Source organism: Bemisia tabaci, chromosome 2 (assembly GCF_918797505.1).
Source record: "Bemisia tabaci chromosome 2, PGI_BMITA_v3".
In the NCBI taxonomy this organism is placed as follows: Eukaryota; Metazoa; Arthropoda; class Insecta; order Hemiptera; family Aleyrodidae; genus Bemisia; species Bemisia tabaci.
In genome coordinates this window covers 74,553,516-74,575,438 of record NC_092794.1, presented here as the reverse complement: position 1 = coordinate 74,575,438, position 21,923 = coordinate 74,553,516, and the positions used below count along the sequence as shown (strand labels likewise).

The following is a 21,923-nucleotide window of genomic DNA, read 5'->3' as shown; positions in this document are numbered from 1 at the left end:
AAATCAAACTGCTTCAGCACGATCTTTGTTTACTTTTAATGTTTGTTTACATGAAATTTTATGGCTAAGTCTTCAAAGTCGTGTAAACACCGCTACAAAGGTTGCTACAAAGTGAACACATCAAGGGCCACGTCACCAGTCAACTCAGTCAACTCTTGGCTAAACGTTTACCACTTTGAACGTGTGTCTAGCCCTTTATAAGCGTCCAGCCCTTTATAAGCGTCCAGCCATAGAGTACATAGAGTCGTAATGTAATTCGGAGAGCTGGCGCCACTTTTAAGCATTTTCCATGTCCCGAATTCCGAGACTCCTGTGTGACGCCGGGTCACTTTTTCGATACATAATCGACTGTTTGCGATACACGGGTACCCGGCCATCCGATGACGACAACAACAACAACGGAGATAGGAATTACCACGTATTCCACACCGCCATGTTGGATCGAAAATGTATCGAAAAAGCGACCCGAACTCGGCGCACACCGGGCTCGGAATTCGTCGAGCAGAACATGGCGCCAGCTCTCCCATTTATATTACGACTCTATGTACTCTATGCGTCCAGCCCACGTACAAACTGGGGCTCTCAAACTGGCACTAATTCTTCTATTTCTCAGCCATTTCTGCACGGAATGCCTTGAAAATTTCAAGATCTGATCTGTGATGTATCCCGAACACATCGGTTACCCTCAAAGATCGTCGGTCCGACTGGCCCGACGATCTTTGGAAGGCAACAGTCAACAGTTCCATCGATGAGCCTCTTTGAGGCCCCTAGTTTGTAGGTGGGCTGGACGCTTATAGAGTACCTATATTAAGAGAGAGTATGGCCACTGGAGTTACCACCTCTGATTGGCTTAGCCATCTTAGGCTGAATGGAGCCCTTAGGACCCAAAAATGGCGGACGCCATAAAGTTAATGTAATGCAAAATGATTCAAAATGTAGTTGTCTTTGCTCATTGTAACGAGAACTTTACCCAAATGCACTATTGCGACTTTTTTACATATTTTTAAGGCTAATCGTGTGCAATTTTTGAGAAAAATGATCTTAGATGTAGTAAGGTTGGCAGCAAGTGCGGTTGGTGATAACCGTCAAAAGTTGGCAATGACCCCCCTCCCATCCTCAAAAACCATAACAAAGCACCGCCATTTTTGGGTCCTAAGCCTCTCCATGGGACCCAGTTCCATATTTTCAGCTACTCGTCATTTTTCTCCTATTTTGAGATCGCACTTCTGTTGTCAGGAGTCTAAAGCACTCACTTACCAATTTTAACAAAGAAATTCAACGTAATAAAGGCGTGGTTTTTTCAGAGAGAAAACATCGCATTCGATACTGATATCGAAACTGCACTCGAATGCGATATTTTCTCTCTGAAAAAACCACGCCTTTATTACGTTGAATTTCTTTGTTAAAATTGGTAAGTGAGTGCTTTAGACTCCTGACAACAGAAGTGCGATCCCAAAATAGGAGAAAAATGACGAGTATAGCTGAAAATATGGAACCAATTGATGCGATATATCGCATGCCGTTCTGACACAAAATATGGCGTCCATCGAATCACCTTAAGCCACGCCGAGCGTAGTTAGTACTGATGCCGCAATCACACGCTGAATTTAGCAGCTGAATGTGGAAGTCAACAGTCATCGCCCAACGGCTGAAATTCAGCAAATTCGAGTTATTTTCATCCATATGCGTATCAAATCTACTCGAATAGTTCAAATAAATTCAAAATTGGTCCGATGGTTGCTGAGAATCGTTGCTGAATTTTGCGCGTCACGCGCAAAATTCAGGCATCGGGCCGATGACTTCCATATTCAAGCCACATTCAGCTCCCACATTCAGCGTGTGGTTGCGGCATTACATGGGAGACCGTTTGGGAATGAGCGCTGCCTGCTTTAGCCTCGTGTTAGAAATTCGAGAACGGAATTTCCCAGCAGCGCTCTCAGTCGTCATTTCGTGAGGTAAACGTGAGAAACTGAAAAAAAATACGTGAAATTACACACGCAGATAATGCGTTTTAAATTTATGTCGTATCCTTTCAGATCTGTTGATACTTCTAACTGCTACCACTTATCAGTTTAGGTCAGTTGAAGTCACCAACTGACCCGATCTCAATTGATGTCTACTGATGCTCCGCGCCAAAACACCGTTGACAAACTTATACACCGTCAACTGATCATTTTTACCAGGGTTGGGGGGTAAACGGGGGGCCCAACTTTAAAAATCGGGGCTCCTTTCCGAATCGCAAATTTATTGCATCCAAATTGAGGAGCAAAACACATTTACATCTTAAGTGATCCGCAAGAGTTCTAATTGATCCCCCTGAACGGCAGAAAGTAACCCCCTGAGGAGGGGGCTTCGCCCCCTCCAAAAATTTCTCAAGATTCCTCTTTGGTCGCAAAATTGACGTCGATTCTCCAGAAAAAGACGGTTGCTTCCCAAAAAGGCGGGTAGCGGAGCCTAGGGACCATGAAATTCAGAGTCCTCGGGGTCGATTACCTGGAAAACCGTCTTTTAGGTCGTACGACCTAGGGTTCGTCTTAGGGGTCAATTTCACGTGAAATTTCCCGTGCTTTTCAATTCTGATGCGATTAATCTGCAATTCGGTCTGGAACCATGACTTTTAGCATTGTTCCCCTTTACCCCCTAAGGGGGAGTGGGGTTTCGGGACCACAAAATTCGGATTCCTTGGGGTCAATTCCCTAATCAACCCCGCGGTCTCCGACTTCGTACGACCTAAAACAACCGAGAAAAAGGCCTGGTAGGTACGGGTGGTCTGAAGTCTGAAACACCCTGTACTTAGTCAAACAGAATGCGGTTGCCGCGGTAGGTATGTTTAATCTTTCATAATTTTTTCGTTAATTCCTTAAATGAAAGGCCTTGTCCACACAGAGATATAGGTTTACGGAACTTACCTTTCGCGCAAACTTCCGTGAACTTTTGCTACTGTTGACAGGGCTTTCACAAAAAATGTGCCCAGCACGAGTAAATGCGTCTTTTGCACCCCTCCTCCTCCGGCCCGTTACTTTATGGTTTGTATCAATGTCTCAAAACGAATCTGAAGGGGGCGGCAAAATACAGGTGGCCCGCCATGGGCGGCAAGTAAGTAAATCCGGTCCATGATTATATCATACTGACCTGGCAAGATATCTCACCGATTTAACATGATATCATGCTGATCGACTTTTCCAGGGATACCCATGTTGATGCGATAGCGGCGGGGTTCTAATGTAGATACTTAGTAGGAGGGCAGGTATTCTTCGATAAGGCTATATTTGCCCCGCCTGACCTCTTTGTCAGAACTGCTTGAGCTTTGAATTTGCGTTCGTATGTTGCGTAGCTTTAGAGTACTCCTTGAAACTGACATACCAGGGACGCGTTCTATAGGACGCCGTTCTGTTGTGAGCGGGTGATTGCAGCGCATTCTCGCGTAGGATCCTAGTCAACTCAGAGGATCCCTCCCCCCGAACCTCGACTCATCCATCGCCCGCTCCAAAAGTGAGGTTAAGCCGGAGATTGAAAAATAACACATAAGGCGGCTGAATTCTTGAAAAGTAAGTATATTTTTGGCGTTTTTCGACCCCTTTCGACCATGAACAACTCGCCGCATGTATGAGTGTAACGAAAAATTCGATTTTTCGCAGTTATACTGGAGCGGGGCTAAAACTACTATGGGGGGTTTGCAGAGCAAGGCGATGTGGGCTACTCTCACAACCCAACCGCTGAATGACAATCACACTATCAGCCCCCGCACGGTGCTGACAGGATGATGACTTTTGGGGGCGCCACCAGATAGGGATGGTGTATGCTGAGTCCCTATCAAGCTCAGATGGTAGAGCGTACGTACAGACAATGGTAATTTACCTCGTGAAATAAATGAAGAGACCAGATGTATGAAGACCAAGGTTTATTTGTCCACAGCAACAAGGGCAGGTTGTACAAGGGTACAAGTTGGCGGGCGAATTGCTCCGGGGTTCCGAACGGCAAATTGCTCGAGCGGGAAGACTGATTTACCGACGCGGCAGCGAAATCTGCTCAATGGCTAGACTGACTCTGGGGGCCGGGAGGCTAACTTCGGTACAGTATAGGGTGTGGGTGCTTTTAGCTAACCGTCCTTAGCTGAGACCTGAGAGAGACTGACTTCACCCATTTTCCGGAGTTTTCATCAAACCTCGGATGGAGGGGAGATGGCGTGGGTTCCCACGCGAAAACTCCAAGAAAACAGCCGAAGCCAGCGTTTTTGGCTCTGGTCATAAGACACCAAATCACATATCCCTGGAACATCACATGCAGGCTGCCGGATTTGGAGACCCGAAATCGCCGGGTCCGATGATGTTAGTGAAACAACAGCGATTTCAGTGCCCCCTCCGGCAACCCGCAGATGAGCAGCTGGATTCGGCATCATATGGCCATAGGACGCTGTCTCTCTCAGATCACTGGTCCTTATGGGTGATCGGTCTGTCCCTCGCATGTTAGCGATCACATATCCGCGACATGATGTCACCATGTCGCGCGTGATCTGTAGCTGGACCACCCGAGTGACATCCCGACCGCCGGACGCTTTCCCTCTCCAAGGCGCTTCACAGCTGATTCCTACAAGTAAGTTCATCGGGGAGTGCACCCTGGAGCTTTAAGCTCGAGCTTTCACTCTCCGACGAACTTACCAGTTTCAGTTTGTTGCGAATGGGGTGACAGTTGTCACTATCACCATCCATTCGTCACATCCCACTCATCTCGACTGAAAGTGTGTCCTCACACTTTGACCAGCGAAGCCTTTCCGCAAACTAAACAAATGTGTCTGCAAGCCTTGGAGAAGGAAGTCGAAATATAGGTCATGTCTGCTGAGTACGGGCTGAAACGTGAGTCTAGGGGGGGTAGAGGACGCGGCTCACAGCTGGTGGAGCCCCAATCCGCTGATGTGGTGTACCGATCTGCTTCTCATCAGCTGTGCTCCGCTTCCCTCACCCCGCCCTTACACAAAAATGCTGACCTCAGCATTGACTTTACATTATTCAACTCCTGAGGATGTTCTGTGACCTGTATTTTACCTTCTTTGCGAAGCTTTGAGACAATAATAACTTGTGGATTGGAGCAATTCGCCCTGTAACTAGTATAACAGAATACGATATATATCTTGGATAGATAACCGGAAGATTAAGTGAATTATAAATGATACAATAAATGACATAAGATACAATAACATGATACAAGAACAGAATTTATGGTACGTAGCAAGTAAAAATTTTCGGAATTAGTGGTACGCATTCGTGCATTCGTCTTTTTTAAAAAAAATTCTAACAACAACATCAAAAATTTTCAAAAATTTCGTAGAAAACACTAACATCCAAATAATTAAAGTATCCAAATCGGGATTCCAGATTGATAGACTAAATTTGATAAGTATTAGAAATTGCAAGTTATCAGAGGAAAGACAAACATAATATATAGGCATGTATTCAAACATTGTTTTGGCTTCCACCCTCAGCTTATGCGTGGGGTAGAGGTATTCAAGATACATAGCAAAAAAAAAAAAAAAAAAAAAAAACTACTAATTTGAAAATGCAAGTTATCAGAGGAAAGGCAAACATAATATATATACAAGTATCCAAAAATTCATTTTGGCTTCCACCCTCAGCTTATGCGTGGGGTAGAGGTACTCGAGATACATAGAAAAAAATATTAATTTGAAAATGTAAGTTATCAGAGGAAAGGCAAACATAATATATATACATGTATTCAAACATTCTTTTGGCTTCCACCCTCAGCTTATGCGTGGGGTAGAGGTATTCAAGATACATAGCAAAAAAAAAAAAAAAACTACTAATTTGAAAATGCAAGTTATCAGAGGAAAGGCAAACATAATATATATACAAGTATCCAAAAATTCATTTTGGCTTCCACCCTCAGCTTATGCGTGGGGTAGAGGTACTCAAGATACATAGTCTTCCATAAAAAAAATCAAAACTAAAACAATTTTATGAGGCTTGGAGCATAACATAATCTTGTTTTATGTAAATTATATGTGGTATGAATAGCATAGCATTATCAGTAAATAGAAGTAAAATGTTGAAATTGAAATTAAAATAATTAGTCTTACTAAAAAACAAGATATCAAGGGTGGTTAATTACTAGACATTTAATTAAAAATCTAAGAAAAGGAGGAAAAATAAATCAAAGTGTAAAATCAGAATGTAAATCAAAATATAAAAATAAGTCAAAAATAATTTTAAAAAAAATTAAAATGGAAAGGGAATAATCTTATTCTAATCATCAATCTTAGAATTACATGTATACATACATAACCATGCTACCATGATATAGTAGAAGTTTGGGTAGTGCCGCTGGGTAGTCACGCCCTCCTATGTTTTCACTGCGGGAGGGGCCCGCAGGGTAGTCGTGCCCTCCTATGTTTTTACTGCGGGAGGGGCCCGCAGGGTAGTCTCGCCCTCCTATTGTTTTGCTGCGGGAGGGGCCCGCAGGGTAGTCGTGCCCTCCTATGTTTTTACTGCGGGAGGGGCCCGCAGGGTAGTCTCGCCCTCCTATTGTTTTGCTGCGGGAGGGGCCCGCAGGGTAGTCGTGCCTTCGATGCGCGTGATCTTCAAACACAGTTTAAAAAAAAAGTTTTTAACTTTCGCTGAGAAAAAAATGTTCAAAATTTATATAAAAATTAACCCGGCGCCAGAACATGCAAAGGAATTTTACATGCAAGGCATAGGAAGGGGAATTGGATTCTGTAACGAATGGGCTAGGAATTTTATTCAAGGAAGTGTTGTTGTAGGTATTCCGCAAGGAAAAAATGAATCATCAAAATTAGAAAAACTACAGCTGCTATTTTTATAACAAAATTAATTAGGCAACACATTTAGGTTAAATTACTAAAAACGCGTGTCTTCTGATACCGTCAGTTGGTCTAACATGAGCCTCGGGGGTAACATGAGCCGTTTGGGGATTTTTTTTTTCTCTTGCCTGTGACAGCACTGTCGCGAAAGTAAATAACGAAAACAACAACATGATGTGATAGTGGCGTGTCTTGGCGGAATTTCAATGGTATAGAGACACATTTTTCCATCGATTAGAAATTTTTATAAATTATTTAGTTTTTAGAATTTTTTGCCCCTTTTTCTACCTCTGAGACTAACCTCCTTGAAAAGTGACTATCGATAATCACAGAATAATTTCGCCGGTCGCCGAACCTCACAAATACCTCCAACTTTCATGCCCATGCATTGGATTTTGAACATTTTAGTTTTTGACCAATTTTTTTTTGGAAAAACCAAAATTTTGGAATGTTGGAGGTAACTTGAGCCACCCAATTTTCGCAAGTCCTCCAGGAACAATCTATACAGTAATGGTTTTCATGATACATTCTTAGTAAAATTGGCATTCCTTTAGAGCATAAATCAACTCCTTCACGTATCTTCCATATTTACTGTTCGTCTTTTTAAGACTTGTATACTATATATACTTACATAAGAAAAAAAAAGAAAAAAACACTAAGAAGTGGCCCGAACTGTATGTAACAAGGTGGAGAAATGGTGCTGAGCCCACACCATTTTGCGGGGAAAACAAAGCTAAAAAGTTCCAAAAATTAAAATTAAAGTCAATATTAATTTTATACTTATATATATATACTACTATAAATAAAAGTGAATCTAACGTAGCCCAAAATACTACTATATATATACTTTTTAAGAAACTTTGACTGATCTCTCTTGACTTTAGGTCCCATTTGTCTTGTCGGTGTGCCTTTAAAGTAACTTAGTGCTATTGATTGTTAAATGATTTCCTGTTAGATACAAGGTTTTAGATGTTAAATGTATTTGTTCGCCTGAAATTTGACGTAAATTGCAGGAAAATCAAAGTTTCGTACGTTTTTAGCCTGGTTTTCAATGTTTTGTAACTCAATTTTTTTTTTAAAAAACTTTTGGGAGGCTCATGTAAGCCTATAGTAGGCTTACATGTGCCTTTAAATTAAAAACAATAGGGTGGCTCATGTTACCCCACCTTGCAGGTAACATGAGCCACCTCAATTTTTTTTAAAAAATAAATACCCAGTTTGCTGGAAAATTTTTTCAATGGGCTATTCTTACTCTTCTATGTGGGACTGATCTACAACAAAAATTGATTGCATGAAAAAAAAATTTACTGCAAAAATGCAAAGCCTCAAAGTCAAAAACCGGCTCATGTTAGACCAACTGACGGTAGGCAAGATTTCTTTTGATTTTTGAGCTCAGAAACAACAATAATCCTGTAAATTTCTCAGCTCCTGATGGAAAAGTTAGAGTTCAGAAACAACATTAATCCTGTAAGTTTCTTAGCTCCAGAAGGAAAAGTTAGAGTTCAGAAACCACATTAATCCTGTAAGTTTCTTAGCTCCAGAAGGAAAAGTTAGAGTTCAGAAACAACATTAATCCTGTAAGTTTCTTAGCTCCAGAAGGAAAAGTTAGAGTTCAGAAACAACATTAATCCTGTGAGTTTCTTAGCTCCAGAAGGAAAAGTTAGAGTTCAGAAACAACATTAATCCTGTAAGTTTCTTAGCTCCAGAAGGAAAAGTTAGAGTTCAGAAACAACAATAATCCTGTAAGTTTCTTAGCTCCAGAAGGAAAAGTTAGAGTTCAGAAACAACAATAATCCTGTAAGTTTCTTAGCTCCAGAAGGAAAAGTTAGAGTTCAGAAACAACATTAATCCTGTGAGTTTCTTAGCTCCAGAAGGAAAAGTTAGAGTTCAGAAACAACAATAATCCTGTAAGTTTCTTAGCTCCAGAAGGAAAAGTTAGAGTTCAGAAACAACATTAATCCTGTGAGTTTCTTAGCTCCAGAAGGAAAAGTTAGAGTTCAGAAACAACATTAATCCTGTAAGTTTCTTAGCTCCAGAAGGAAAAGTTAGAGTTCAGAACAACAATAATCCTGTGAGTTTCTTAGCTCCAGAAGGGAAAGAAAAATAAAAGAGAATTGCAAAATTATTAAAAAGAAGTAAAAGGAGTATTAAAAGGAATTGTTTTAAGACCAGAAGATGTATGAAGAGGGGAAAGGATGGGTGAAGGAGGGAAGGAAGAAAAAAATTTAATAATTCTAGTCAAATTTCACAAATTCACGATCTGAACACTTGTCTGGATTCTTACTCCCGCTTGGCTAGCAAGAGGTGTTAGTCCAGAATTGGCCAAAACAATCACAGAGACTAATTTTTGACAACACGGAGAATCCACCACTTGGAGCGGGGCTAAAACTACTATGGGGGGTTTGCAGAGCAAGGCGATGTGGGCTACTCTCACAACCCAACCGCTGAATGACAATCACACTATCAGCCCCCGCACGGTGCTGACAGGATGATGACTTTTGGGGGCGCCACCAGATAGGGATGGTGTATGCTGAGTCCCTATCAAGCTCAGATGGTAGAGCGTACGTACAGACAATGGTAATTTACCTCGTGAAATAAATGAAGAGACCAGATGTATGAAGACCAAGGTTTATTTGTCCACAGCAACAAGGGCAGGTTGTACAAGGGTACAAGTTGGCGGGCGAATTGCTCCGGGGTTCCGAACGGCAAATTGCTCGAGCGGGAAGACTGATTTACCGACGCGGCAGCGAAATCTGCTCAATGGCTAGACTGACTCTGGGGGCCGGGAGGCTAACTTCGGTACAGTATAGGGTGTGGGTGCTTTTAGCTAACCGTCCTTAGCTGAGACCTGAGAGAGACTGACTTCACCCATTTTCCGGAGTTTTCATCAAACCTCGGATGGAGGGGAGATGGCGTGGGTTCCCACGCGAAAACTCCAAGAAAACAGCCGAAGCCAGCGTTTTTGGCTCTGGTCATAAGACACCAAATCACATATCCCTGGAACATCACATGCAGGCTGCCGGATTTGGAGACCCGAAATCGCCGGGTCCGATGATGTTAGTGAAACAACAGCGATTTCAGTGCCCCCTCCGGCAACCCGCAGATGAGCAGCTGGATTCGGCATCATATGGCCATAGGACGCTGTCTCTCTCAGATCACTGGTCCTTATGGGTGATCGGTCTGTCCCTCGCATGTTAGCGATCACATATCCGCGACATGATGTCACCATGTCGCGCGTGATCTGTAGCTGGACCACCCGAGTGACATCCCGACCGCCGGACGCTTTCCCTCTCCAAGGCGCTTCACAGCTGATTCCTACAAGTAAGTTCATCGGGGAGTGCACCCTGGAGCTTTAAGCTCGAGCTTTCACTCTCCGACGAACTTACCAGTTTCAGTTTGTTGCGAATGGGGTGACAGTTGTCACTATCACCATCCATTCGTCACAATACGCGATCCTACGGATTTTAATGAAGTCCAACAACTGATAACAGCAGTGAGTTGCGAGGATCCTACGCGCGATAGCAGCACTAGTACCTGCTCACGAATTTTTACATTGACTCTTACGGGAGTCCAGGGTCCTATAGAACTGGTCCCTGGACATACCTACTTACCTACTTACCTATAGGTACTTGCACGCTCACTCTCCACATAGAGAAAAAAAAGGAGGTGTTTGCATTTCGGGCATCTTGGAATTTTTTGATGACTTGATGACGTAGGTGGGTACAGTGTGAAGGGGACGTCCCTGTACCTAGCTGTACCCACCTACGTCATCAAGTCATCAAAATATTCCAAGATGCCCGAAATGCAAACACCTCCTTTTTTTTCTCTATGCACTCTCCATCTTTGCCAGTTCCGAAGTTTCCACTGTTTCCAGTGGTGTGACGATCGTCCTGAGGGTCTCTGTCTCTTTATGGGTTCTCTCAACTTGTCTCCGCCCTCAACGGACAATGAACCATTTCGATAGCTTTACCTACCGGAACGCGACAAGACACCCTCACCTAGAAGTACCTCTCACCCCGCTACCGCACCCCGGAGCTTCGCGTGGACCTTGGCCTTTTGACCATATATCGCCGGCGCTGTAAGCCGGAGGTGAGGGGCGCGTCCACTGCGGAAAGCAGAAAGGAGCTTGCAGAGCGTCGTTCGTCATCGCGGACGATCGTAGAACTTAGATTGCGGGTGGGAAGAAGCCGAGCCGGGGTGCACCTACATTATTGAGTATTTTTTCTCAACAGAGGTCGTCGCTGTTATGGGCACGCAGGGAGGGTCCGGAGGCGCGCAGGGCAGGGCCAGCAGGGGCCGGGAAAGGGTCATAGACTATGTTGGAGTTTCGAAGGGAGGGATCCCCAGCGGGCTGGAATCCAACATCCACCCAAACCCCCCACAGGCAGGCGTTTGGACGTTTGGGCAGGCGCAAATTTCGCCCTGGCAACGTGCGTTCGTGCCGTCCCCGGCCCGGCTATTTGGGGCTCTCGCTTATTCCTCTTTGGCACTTAAATCAATACTTGCCAGTCGGGTTTCAGCCCCCTCACTTTCGTCGTAGCTTTCGCCTCCGCTGCGCCGCAGGCCACATTGTGTTCACGAACAAACTTTGGTTTTTCTCCGGGCTTTTTATTTTTGGGCGTCAACTTCATCTCTGCTTTCCTGAAAATGAACGAGGATTTCATGCAGCTCGGCTTTATCAAAGACTTCAACCAAGTGTGCAGGTTGTGCTTAGCCCAGGGTGGCGTTTTATCCCGAATTTTCGACCATGTCAATGCGTCCATCCCGGAGGCAGAGAATTTGAGGTGCAAAATTGAAAAGAGCGTTTCTTTGCAGGTAAGGTAATCCCGCCATTCTCCTTCAACTCAGATACGTCACTCTTGTGTTGGTCGGGTTCTTCTAGTAGTAGTCGAACTGTTAGGATTTTCCCCCTCCACCTTTGTTTACCTTCAGTTTTGTTTACCAGCGGCTCTCTTATCACAAATCACAATCAATTCACGCTCACCTGTTCCTGCTCCGGGAGTGAGTGGAGTGTTGTTGACTGATCTCGATCTGTAAAATGTCAAGTTTTTCATCGTGGAACATTTAATTTTGTTTCCTCAGAAGTTCCGAAGCATTCCGACAATTGTGGAATCGGTAGGTATCAGGAGAAGTGGTTACTTCCACTCTACTAAATCGGTCTCCTGACAGCTGAAAATCAGGAATTTGGAGGTTATAATGCCTTCCTCAGCCGAAAGTATGTACCTGAAATGCTCAGTTTCTCGTGCCTGAAATACTACAAATATTTTTCTGTGAGGGCACTGGAGTTACTTTATTGAGACTTTCTCTCAGTGAAAGACTTATTTGAGGTGAAGCTGCAAAAATACATATCTCAGATGCGGTGATTTGAAATCTCTGCTCCTATTTTATCTCTTAATGGGAGACGGAACTAACATCATAGCTTGAAGTTCTCACAGAACATTTCATGAAGAGAAAACAATCACTGAAATTTTCTAAAAATTACATTTAGTAATTTATGTAGAAAATACAAGTCTGACGGAAAGTCTCTAATGCTGCTAAGATATGCATTTCTGCAGTTTCACCATCGATATGTACTGGATTTAAAATATTAGCTCATAACTGCTGAAAATTACTTTAGTCTTCTCCACCGAAAGATATTTTTTTTGTTTGAAGGAAAATTGAAAGTTTCTAGCCCAGGATTGCAGTAATACTGGCCTCTGGTAATTCTGAGTCTGTTTGGCACTGAGCTTTTAAAATAAGTTTTTACCTCAATTGATAGACATATCGACGGTGGAAGTCGGCAATCACATAACTCGGTTTGCGACGTCGCAGACTTCCTGTCATACTTTATTTTTTTAAATGGAAAACTACTCAACGGCAATTCTTTAAAACTGTCATGATTTTTCTTCTCAATGCGAAGAAAATTCTGCAAACACTTCAAGAAATAATATCAATTTGTTCTCCTTTAAAAAAATGACGTAGAGGCGGAGATTTTCAGACACCGCAAACGAGTTATGTGATTGCCGACTTTCACCGTCGATATGTAACCCATGCAATCACGTCAGTATGGCTCTCAGAAGAAAGTGTGTTTCCTGTCAAGAAAGGCAAATATGTCTTGGAAGGTTACATACTTAGTTATTTAAGGCTGTAAGTACCTAAGAAATACAGCCATTGGGTTCAACGCATGGGTCATTTAGACAGAGTGTGTCGGTGATATTTCTTTCGCACGTTCGAAAATTCATTTGGAAACTGATGTCTCATTTTAGAATTTTACAATTTTCTCTCAAGACAGCTATGCTCCATTAGCTACCTTCATCACCAGAGGATCTGAATCTTGTTTTTACACACAATTATTTTCTTTTTCACGGTCATCCCTTCTTTCTGCTTGCTAAATTAATTATCTTTTAAATTTCAGGTTGAAGAAAATGATGGGCTTCCTAACCTCATATGTGAGCATTGTCTCCTGAATGTTGACCGTTCTCTGAAATTTAAAGAACGATGTATCAGAAGTGATGCTTTGCTTCGATCATACCTCCACTACATAGTTCTAAAAGAAGTAAGTGACTCATTTTAACTTCCTCATAAAGTAAAATTTGTTAAGTAAACACTTTTTCTGCTCTCAGGACTCTCGGGTGCAGGGATAAAAATTGGAATTTCAATTTACTAGGAAAATTTCACAGCATTTTATGAAATTTCAACCTCTGTAGAAAGAAAACATCGTATGTTGAGTAGAGGTGATCCGATTATCAATTAGTAATCCATTAATAAAGCCCTTAATAATCGATTAAAGTAATAGATTAACAGTCTTCCGATTAATCGTCCAATCGATTGATGGTTTACAATTAATCGGAGATTCGATTGGTCAATTAATCGGCTTAAATAAGTAGATTGAATTCTTTGAAGCTGATTATGACTTTAAAAATGTTGGTTAGTAATTTAGATGCTCGAGAAATTGTCTACACGCTCACGATGTTCTCCATCTGAAGAAAACCGAACACACACACAAAAAAGAAATACAAGTAGTATGTATAACAATAACATATATGAGTGGATTTCAGCTAATGGGATAAAACATGGGAAAGACGTGTAACTGTCTGCTGAAAACTTTCAATTATAATATTTTCTCTCGATGTTTGGTTTTTTGCATAGAAGCAGGTCATACCAACAACGAAAAAATTCCTCAGGAGATTTGAATAACTCGAAACCGTTTTTTCAATGTGCTAAACAGTGAAAATGTCAGTTTGGTGACGTGTAACTCGGAGGTAGTCAATGTATCAAATCGTTATATAAATAAACCAAGACCTTTTGCGAGCTTTCTCTATTTTTTTTAGGTCTCGAATGTACATTGTTTGATATAATATGCATTGAAACACCAGAAAACTATATTATTCAATTTAATTTGAGACTTGAAGCGTGTAACTCAATAGTATGTCAGTTTGGTGACGCTATGCGTTTTAGTTGGTGGCCACTCAAGAGACATCGCTTGTGTGCGGATTAAGGCATGACTGAGTGCGGAAATGGAGAACGAACAGACGAGTACTCGATAAGTCCACTTATTTTTTCCAATTTCAGCATGATTTCAGTTCTTCCATGGTTTTTGGAGTGTCTCACTCTCACTTATTCAGTGTCAGTTTGGTGACGCTGTTTTCCATCAAAACTTTTGGTGGAATATGTGAGCTAATATTTTTTTCTTACATCTACAGGTGGCCTCTCGACCTAACCTCAATGATTTGTTTGATTTTCTTACTGTAAATTGACAGGAAAAATTAATAACAGCAAAATGTCAGTTTGGTGACGTCACCAAACCTGACATGTCAGGTTCACTACACAGCGCTCTCTATATGAGATATGATATACTAGATCACTACCATAACAATTTCCCTTTTTTTTTTTTTTTTTTTTTTTTTTTTTTTAAACAGGTTGGTTTTTTACAATTCAATTAGTTTTATAATCTTTAAGATATGCTGGAGGTTTCCTATCACGTTGACTATTGCCAACATTTGCGCTAATTTTATTAGTATTTGCACGACCTCTTCCTATATGGGTCATTCCACATCAAGTGTACCAGGCTCGGAACCCGACCCCCTCCGATTTGGCTGAAAATTGGTATACGAGGTCTCAACATCATTCTAAGAAACTAACTTGAAGGGTTTTCCCATCCGACGCCCCGTTCGCGAGATATCGACCCCCAAAGATGGGGTGAATTTTAGCGATATTCAAAAAAGCCCGTTTTAGCGATTCTCATTTTCTCGACTTCCCTCTCTTTGACTCTCCATAGCGAGACTCTGTATCAATCCATCATACTTCGAAAGAGTGTTTCCAGACCAGTTTTTCATGTAGATTCTGAATATGCCATCGAAATTTAGCTAAAAATTATTTAAATGGCCGTAATTTAGAGTTTTTTAAAATTTTCGATTTTTCCGCCATTCAATGTTCAAACTGCATTATCTAAAAAACAGTCTCTCCGATTTTCGATTTTTTTTTTATACTTCAAGCTTAGGATACATACTTTTGGTTGATATACTTTTTTCAATGGGCATCGGACGGTTAAGGGCCCAAAAAAATTCAAATAGGCCACAAAAGGTCAAAAATTGGTAAAAAAAGACGATTTTTTACATTTTAATCCTAATTTTCGATATTGAACTACGGAGATGGATTTCTGGAGGAGGTGGCTTTAGGAATTTTTAGGAGCGATCGGGTTAGCAATGAAAGAGTGCGGCAGATCATGAGAGTCGAGAATGACATCGTATTCGACGGCATGATCAGACAGCTTGACTGGTATCGCCATGTCAATAGAATGACGGACGAAGGACTGCCAAAGAAGATGCTTGATTGGGTATTCCTCCCGGGAGGAGACGAAGTGGATGCCCAGTGAAAGGGTAGCGACATAGAGCTTTAGAAGGAATGAGAGGGTAAGTGAACTCCCTGAAAGGCTTTTCGAGGATCGGGAACTTTGCTCCGCATTTGACGTTTTAGTCATTCAGGAGCCAAAATCGCCGCCATCTTGGATTTTGTGCATTTCCGTGGGTCGAGGGGTCCCGATTATTGAGTGTTTCTGAACACTCTAATCAGAATGACTGCCGAGTTCGGCCTTTGCATGGTCCAAATCAGTACCATTTGGCATAAGATGTTTTTTTCTCCTATTTTTTTGGAATCGGTGACCTCGAAAACAGATATCTGGAGTGTTTACTCCTCTCTTTGCTCCACATTTGACGTTTTAGCCACTAAAGAGCCAAGATCGGCCGCCATCTTGGATTTTGGTCATTTCCGTGGGTCGAGGGGTCTGTAAGTATGACAATTTTTTTGGAATCTACGATTCAAAAAACATAAGAATCGACACCTCTCTTGACGTTTTGTGTCGTTTCACCAACATTTCAATTTCAGCCTCCATTTTGGCCGCCATCTTGTTTTTGGGGCCTTGGCATCAAAATCGGATAGTCCACCAAAGATTTTCTCATCCTAGGGACCAAAATGAAGGAGTAAACTTGCATCACAAACGTGCAAACGGGACGTAATTTTCGAACACATGCTCCCCTGACTATGCAATAAATCGCCTTTTCCCGTCATTTTTGAGCATTTCCGGCCGGTTTTCATTTTCGTTTAGATCCGTGCCCCATCGATGCACGTTAGTGAGTGTTTATTACTCAAAAGCATATACCTTAAGGTTGAAATAGAGAGAGAAAATTGGAAATTGCAGTTACAATCTATGGAAAGCATCGGTTACGGTGTGAAAAATCGTCTTTTTGCGTCAATTTCGAGGATTTTCGGTCGGTTTCCGGTTTCCATCAGGCCGTTAATCGATCGGTAAATGTATGGAAAGCGTCGATAGTCTAATTTTATACATCTTAGAGGGTAAACTGGGGGAAATATCGTTAATTGAAGTGTTCATCATCGAAATATTAGGATTAAAATGTAAAAAATCGTATTTTTTTACCAATTTTTGACCTTTTTTGGCCTATATGAATTTTTTAGGCCCTTAACCGTCCGATGCCCATTGAAAAAAGTATATCAACCAAAAGTATATATCCTAAGCCTGAAGTATAAAAAAAAAAAATCGAAAATCGGAGCGACTGTTTTTAAGATAATTCAGTTTGAACATTAAATGGCGAAAAAATCGTAAATTTTAAAAAACTCTAAATTACGGCCATTTAAATAATTTTTAGCTAAATTTCGATGGCATATTCAGAATCTACATGAAAAACTGGTCTGGAAACACTCTTTCGAAGTATGATGGATTGATACAGAGTCTCGCTATGGAGAGTCAAAGAGAGGGAAGTCGAGAAAATGAGAATCGCTAAAACGGGCTTTTTTGAATATCGCTAAAATTCACCCCATCTTTGGGGGTCGATATCTCGCGAACGGGGCGTCGGATGGGAAAACCCTTCAAGATAGTTTCTTAGAATGATGTTGAGACCTCGTATACCAATTTTCAGCCAAATCGGAGGGGGTCGGGTTCCGAGCCTGGTACACTAGATGTGGAATGACCCATATTTGGTTTTGAGGGCTGAGGTTGAGTTGGTGCAATATCCAACTCTGATAGATCTCCTGTCACAATGTTATTAGAGGGACCCACAATAATATTATCAATATTTTCCGGGGTTAAATTGAATAGACATTGTACGTCTTCTTCAGCCGAGAGATATTCTATTTCAGACGTTGGAGTTTGGGGGAAGTATTGAGATTGACATTCTTCAATCACTATAAAATCATTTTCATAACAATTAGCTGATTTTTCTTGGAGTTTAGTTGTGAGCGCTGGATCAATTTTGCGCTTTTTATCATCATTAGGCGCTATTTCTTTTTTAGGTTTGATGAATACTCCATTTCTTCGGTATTGTTTACCTGCTTCATTTTAATTTTATACGAGCGCAGTTGTTTACATTTTTTTTACAATACAACCTTGCTCCCACTCAGCATTCCATAATTTTTTGAAATAAAGTGGATCACCTATTTTTAACTCAGAGAGTTTTCCTTTGCCTTTGTGATATTTTTTCATCTCCTTAATGTTGTCCGATTTCAATTTGTGAAACATAGTATAAGGGATTGGCTTCGATTGGCGGTTTGACTTATTAACATACAATTTAGTTCTCAGGTTTCTAGACATTAAGAGATTTGACGGGGATAGTATTGTTAATTTTAATTAATTCAGGAAATCGCGAATAATAATTTATTACTACCAGGTACAAGTTTTTGTTTAATTCCATGAAATCCATGCCAAGTTTTTGCCATGGGTATTCTCCTATGTCATAAGGCAGCAAAGTTTCCGCTCTGTTGTTATTCATTGTTCATCTTGAACCCCATTGACAGCACCAATGAAGAGGCTGGGTCCATCATCGTCTGTCGATTGGTAGTAGTCGTCTTCATCGCCAGAGAAGTCATTCTCCACAAACCTGACGCTTTGCTTATTGAACACCCTCTTCAGGCGATTGGGTTTCTCGTAGACGGAGCAGCTTCTTCCCATGGCAGGACATTTACCGGAGTAGTGGATTGAATTTCCGCAGGACTTGCAGGCTTTCTGCTTCCCAAAGCTGGATTGACGCCCGTGTTGAGGATTGTGGTTGCGGGTGAAGTTAGACGATGTCGCTTGTTCACAGATAGCACTGCTTCTCCCACGCCTTCCACGTCCTCTGACATTGCTGGATCTTCCTTGTTCCACCTTATTTACTAGTTAATTTTCGGTCGGTTCCTCCATCGACTTTGACTGTAGTTGTGACGCGTGCATTGTCTGAGCAAACAACACCACTTCGTCCAGCTTCCTCTCTTTCATTAGGAGTTGCACCCTAATGTCATCATGCTGAGGAAGAAGACCGGCAACAAATACAGATTTCACAACTTTATGAAAACACAAATCGAGAGTTCTTAGCAGATTGCTGAGCAGCAGCACTCGTCGTGTCTTGCATGATAAAGGAAATAGGCCACTTGCAGCTGATTACAGAATTTTGATTTCAACACACGTAGGTAGCACTTTGGTGTGAAATTTAAAAAGAGAGAGTTCGAGTTAGCACATCGAGAGCATTTGCTGCTAGTTCGAAAGAAGATGAAGAAATTCATCACGCACTATCGGACGCGTTTCAAAGATATGCCGCACTGCTGGGTACGCTAGCACGCACTTTCAAAAGTTCGATTCGACGTCGCACGCACTTTCAACCGCCGTGTTCGACGAAATACGGTTACGCGTAGAGCTCAAAACTACCGATTTCGCGAAACTACGAACGGAGAACGGGTTTCGGCACCATGTTTGAATAGGAGCAATCCTAATCAAGAAAGGAAAGGAAAGAAGATGAAAAGGCGAGACGATAGCTAGGCAGCCATGATGAATCTATTTTGGGTTGGATCGGCTTCCGGCCGTCCTCGGTCACAGTAGTGTACAGGAGAGCACAGCGCTCTCTATATGAGATATACTATACTAGATCACTATCATAACATCCAGCAGCATTGTTCAAAGCATTGTTATGCTTAGAGTGCACATAACCTCAAACCTAAATACTTGAATGAAGCATGCCTCGTTTGTTTTGATGATAATAATTGTGGCTGGTAAATAGTTTAACAATACTTACAGTCAAATTTCACCCAATACTTCACCTGACCGCACGCACGAGCTCTGAGGAATGCCAGTATGCGATTGCGATATCTGATCGCAATTGTTGATCAAAATAGAGTCGCGTTGCTCTGTTTTAAAATGCAACACCCATCAATCGAATCATCCTGACTTTCAGACATTTTGAGCATCCATTTTTACAAATGAAGACAGGGCTATGCAGTCAGATGGCACCACTGATGAGTGGTGACCTAAACAATTCTTGACTTCAGTGTCAACATACGATGCTTCCGCTCTAGATGATATCGGTTAATGAAGTTTTATTAAAGTTTTAAATTTTTTATCTTTGCACCGGTGGCATTATTCTATTTTGGTACAAAGGAGGAGTGCGGCAATTGCGGCGTGTTATAATAATATTGTTTTTATCATTTGATTATTTAATGTGCGTTGTAACAAATGTATGTGGACCTTTCCGACCAAGCAGCATACACCCATGTCAACATTGCTAAGATTATGCGACTCTTCCCCTTTTACAAGTATCCAAAATCACCCACTTTGTACATTGCTCTGCCAAAATATTCAGAATAATGGAAAGAAAATGTGGTGATCAGGGAAATACTCTTGGGGGTTTCTGTAGCGTTTCAGAACAGAGCGAGAGGTGAGAGTGCGGCTGTCCTCTTCTGCTACAAAACACTTGCACATTTGGCAACAGGACAGTAGTGTGCTGATTTAGCTACCCCCAGCGCTGGCCTGCAGTGCTCTGGAGGCAATGAGGATCCCTGGTCGCAACTGCAAAATTCAGGTTGGCGAGAGCGTCGTTGCGCTCGGAGTTCGATCCTCGAGATAGGCGTTTGGTTTTGGTCGGTTAAGTTGGTTTTGGATCGGTTAAGTGGAAATATAGTTGGAATCCAGGCGTTGATACCCTTAGTTTTTCTCCTTTTTTCTTTTTGTTCATAGTTAGCATGATATCACTTAGATGGTCCCTTTTTCTTTTTCAATTGACCTTGTTTCTTTTTTCTTCATTAAAATTTGTCCTGTAAATCCCTATCACTGAGTTACTTATTCTCTCTTTCTTGTTTCATTATTCCTATATATATTATCCTCCCTCTCTGCTCACTTCATCTTCTTTTTCTTTGACTAAAAGCAAGAGGTCCGGTCTAGCCATTAACTCAATAGGTCTGGCCAGTCAGTTTTTAATCCCCTCTCTTTTTTCCTTTTTTCCCCTTTTATTCTCTTATATTTTTTTATTTTTATTCTCATTCTTATTGTTATTTTTTTGTGCTATCTTGTCCGTCCACCTTTTTCCCTAGAAGCAAGAGGTACGGTCTGGTCGTTATCTCGATTGGTCTGACCAGTCAGCTCTCGGGACTTTCTTTCCTTTTCTTCTGAAAGGACAAGGGGTATCGTCTGGTCGTTAAATCAATTGGTCTGGCCAATTAGCCCTTTCAAACCTCATCTACGTCCATTCACCTTTTTCTAGGAGTAAGAGGTACGGTCTGGCCTTCAACTCGATTGGTCTAGTCTGTCAGCCCCTAGAACTTTCCTTTCTTTTTCTTGGACAAGAGCAAGAGGTACAATCTGGCCAGCCAGCTCTTCTCCACCACCTTTTTTCTTCACCCCCTTTTCTACCCATATAGTTTTTTTTAAAGGGGAGTAACTCCTCTTTTTTCGTCGCACAAATCTTTGAGGTAAATCTCGGAACAGTTTACAGCTCTCAACCAAGTAAACAGTTGAATGTATGCGCAAAATCTTAGACCCACGTTGACATGAGTATATGCTGTTTGACCGTAAAAGTCCTCATGTAGCCTCTAATATTATCTGTAGCTGAAAATCGACATCATATTCCATATGTCAAAATATGTAGCAAGAGAATAAGAGATCAGGTTGTTCATGAATCGTGACATGTTCGCTTGTTCCAGACCTGCTTAGTGCTCCTGCTCAGAAGCAAATGTTTTGAGAAAATGGGTTTCAAGTAAAGCTTTGAGCTTATTAAACTAGGTAACTTGTGCCTTTTACATGAGCGTAGCTAGGGGGTTCAGGGGGCCTGGCCCCCCTAAAATTGAAGATAGTATCATTTGCTCCCCCCCCTTCCCAGAAATTATGGGTGGAGGAAAAGAAATATGAAACAAAAAATCGGTTAAATTAATCAGTTCCAAAGAATCTTGAGCCAAAAATGCAGAAAAAGGGTACTTTCTGTGCAGAAATGAATACAAAATTTGAGTTACAAAAGCCTTAAAATTCATCCTAATAGAGGTAAATTTTGAGTAACTTTGAGGCGAGGTCCCGACGACCTCCCTTCATGGGGGGGGGGGGGTATTCCATTTATCTAAGACCCCGTCTCCCCCACACAGTGATAGGGAGTATTCGCCCCCCTAAGCCTACGGCGTTTTAAAGTGGGGAATAGTTCTTGAAAATTTGCCTAACGTGGCACCCATCAAATTGTAAATCTCAGTGCTTCACCATAGCTTCATTTCTAATGGAAGATCCGGAAATATACTTTTGACTATGCTTGATAAGCTTGTTTTTAATAAGAGCTCTGGTAATGTTAACGTTAAACGGGAATTTTTGATGAAG

The 21,923-nt window shown here is 41.7% G+C and overlaps 1 protein-coding gene across 8 annotated transcripts in view; it reads left to right on the top strand.

The window, feature by feature from the left end:
• The first annotated feature begins 11,246 nt into the window (after positions 1-11,246).
• The window catches only part of LOC109035795 (uncharacterized), a 125,055-nt gene continuing 114,378 nt past the window's right edge, over positions 11,247-21,923 (top strand). The window contains exons 1-2 of one of the 8 annotated variants that reach the window (XM_072296253.1): positions 11,247-11,647; positions 13,227-13,367. In XM_072296253.1, the coding sequence (XP_072152354.1) occupies positions 11,480-11,647; positions 13,227-13,367 (309 nt within the window). In that variant the 5' untranslated portion in view covers positions 11,247-11,479. The remainder of the gene's footprint in view (positions 11,648-13,226; positions 13,368-21,923) is intronic. The other 7 variants (XM_019049568.2, XM_019049570.2, XR_011899168.1 and 4 more) reach the window with 7 other exon arrangements.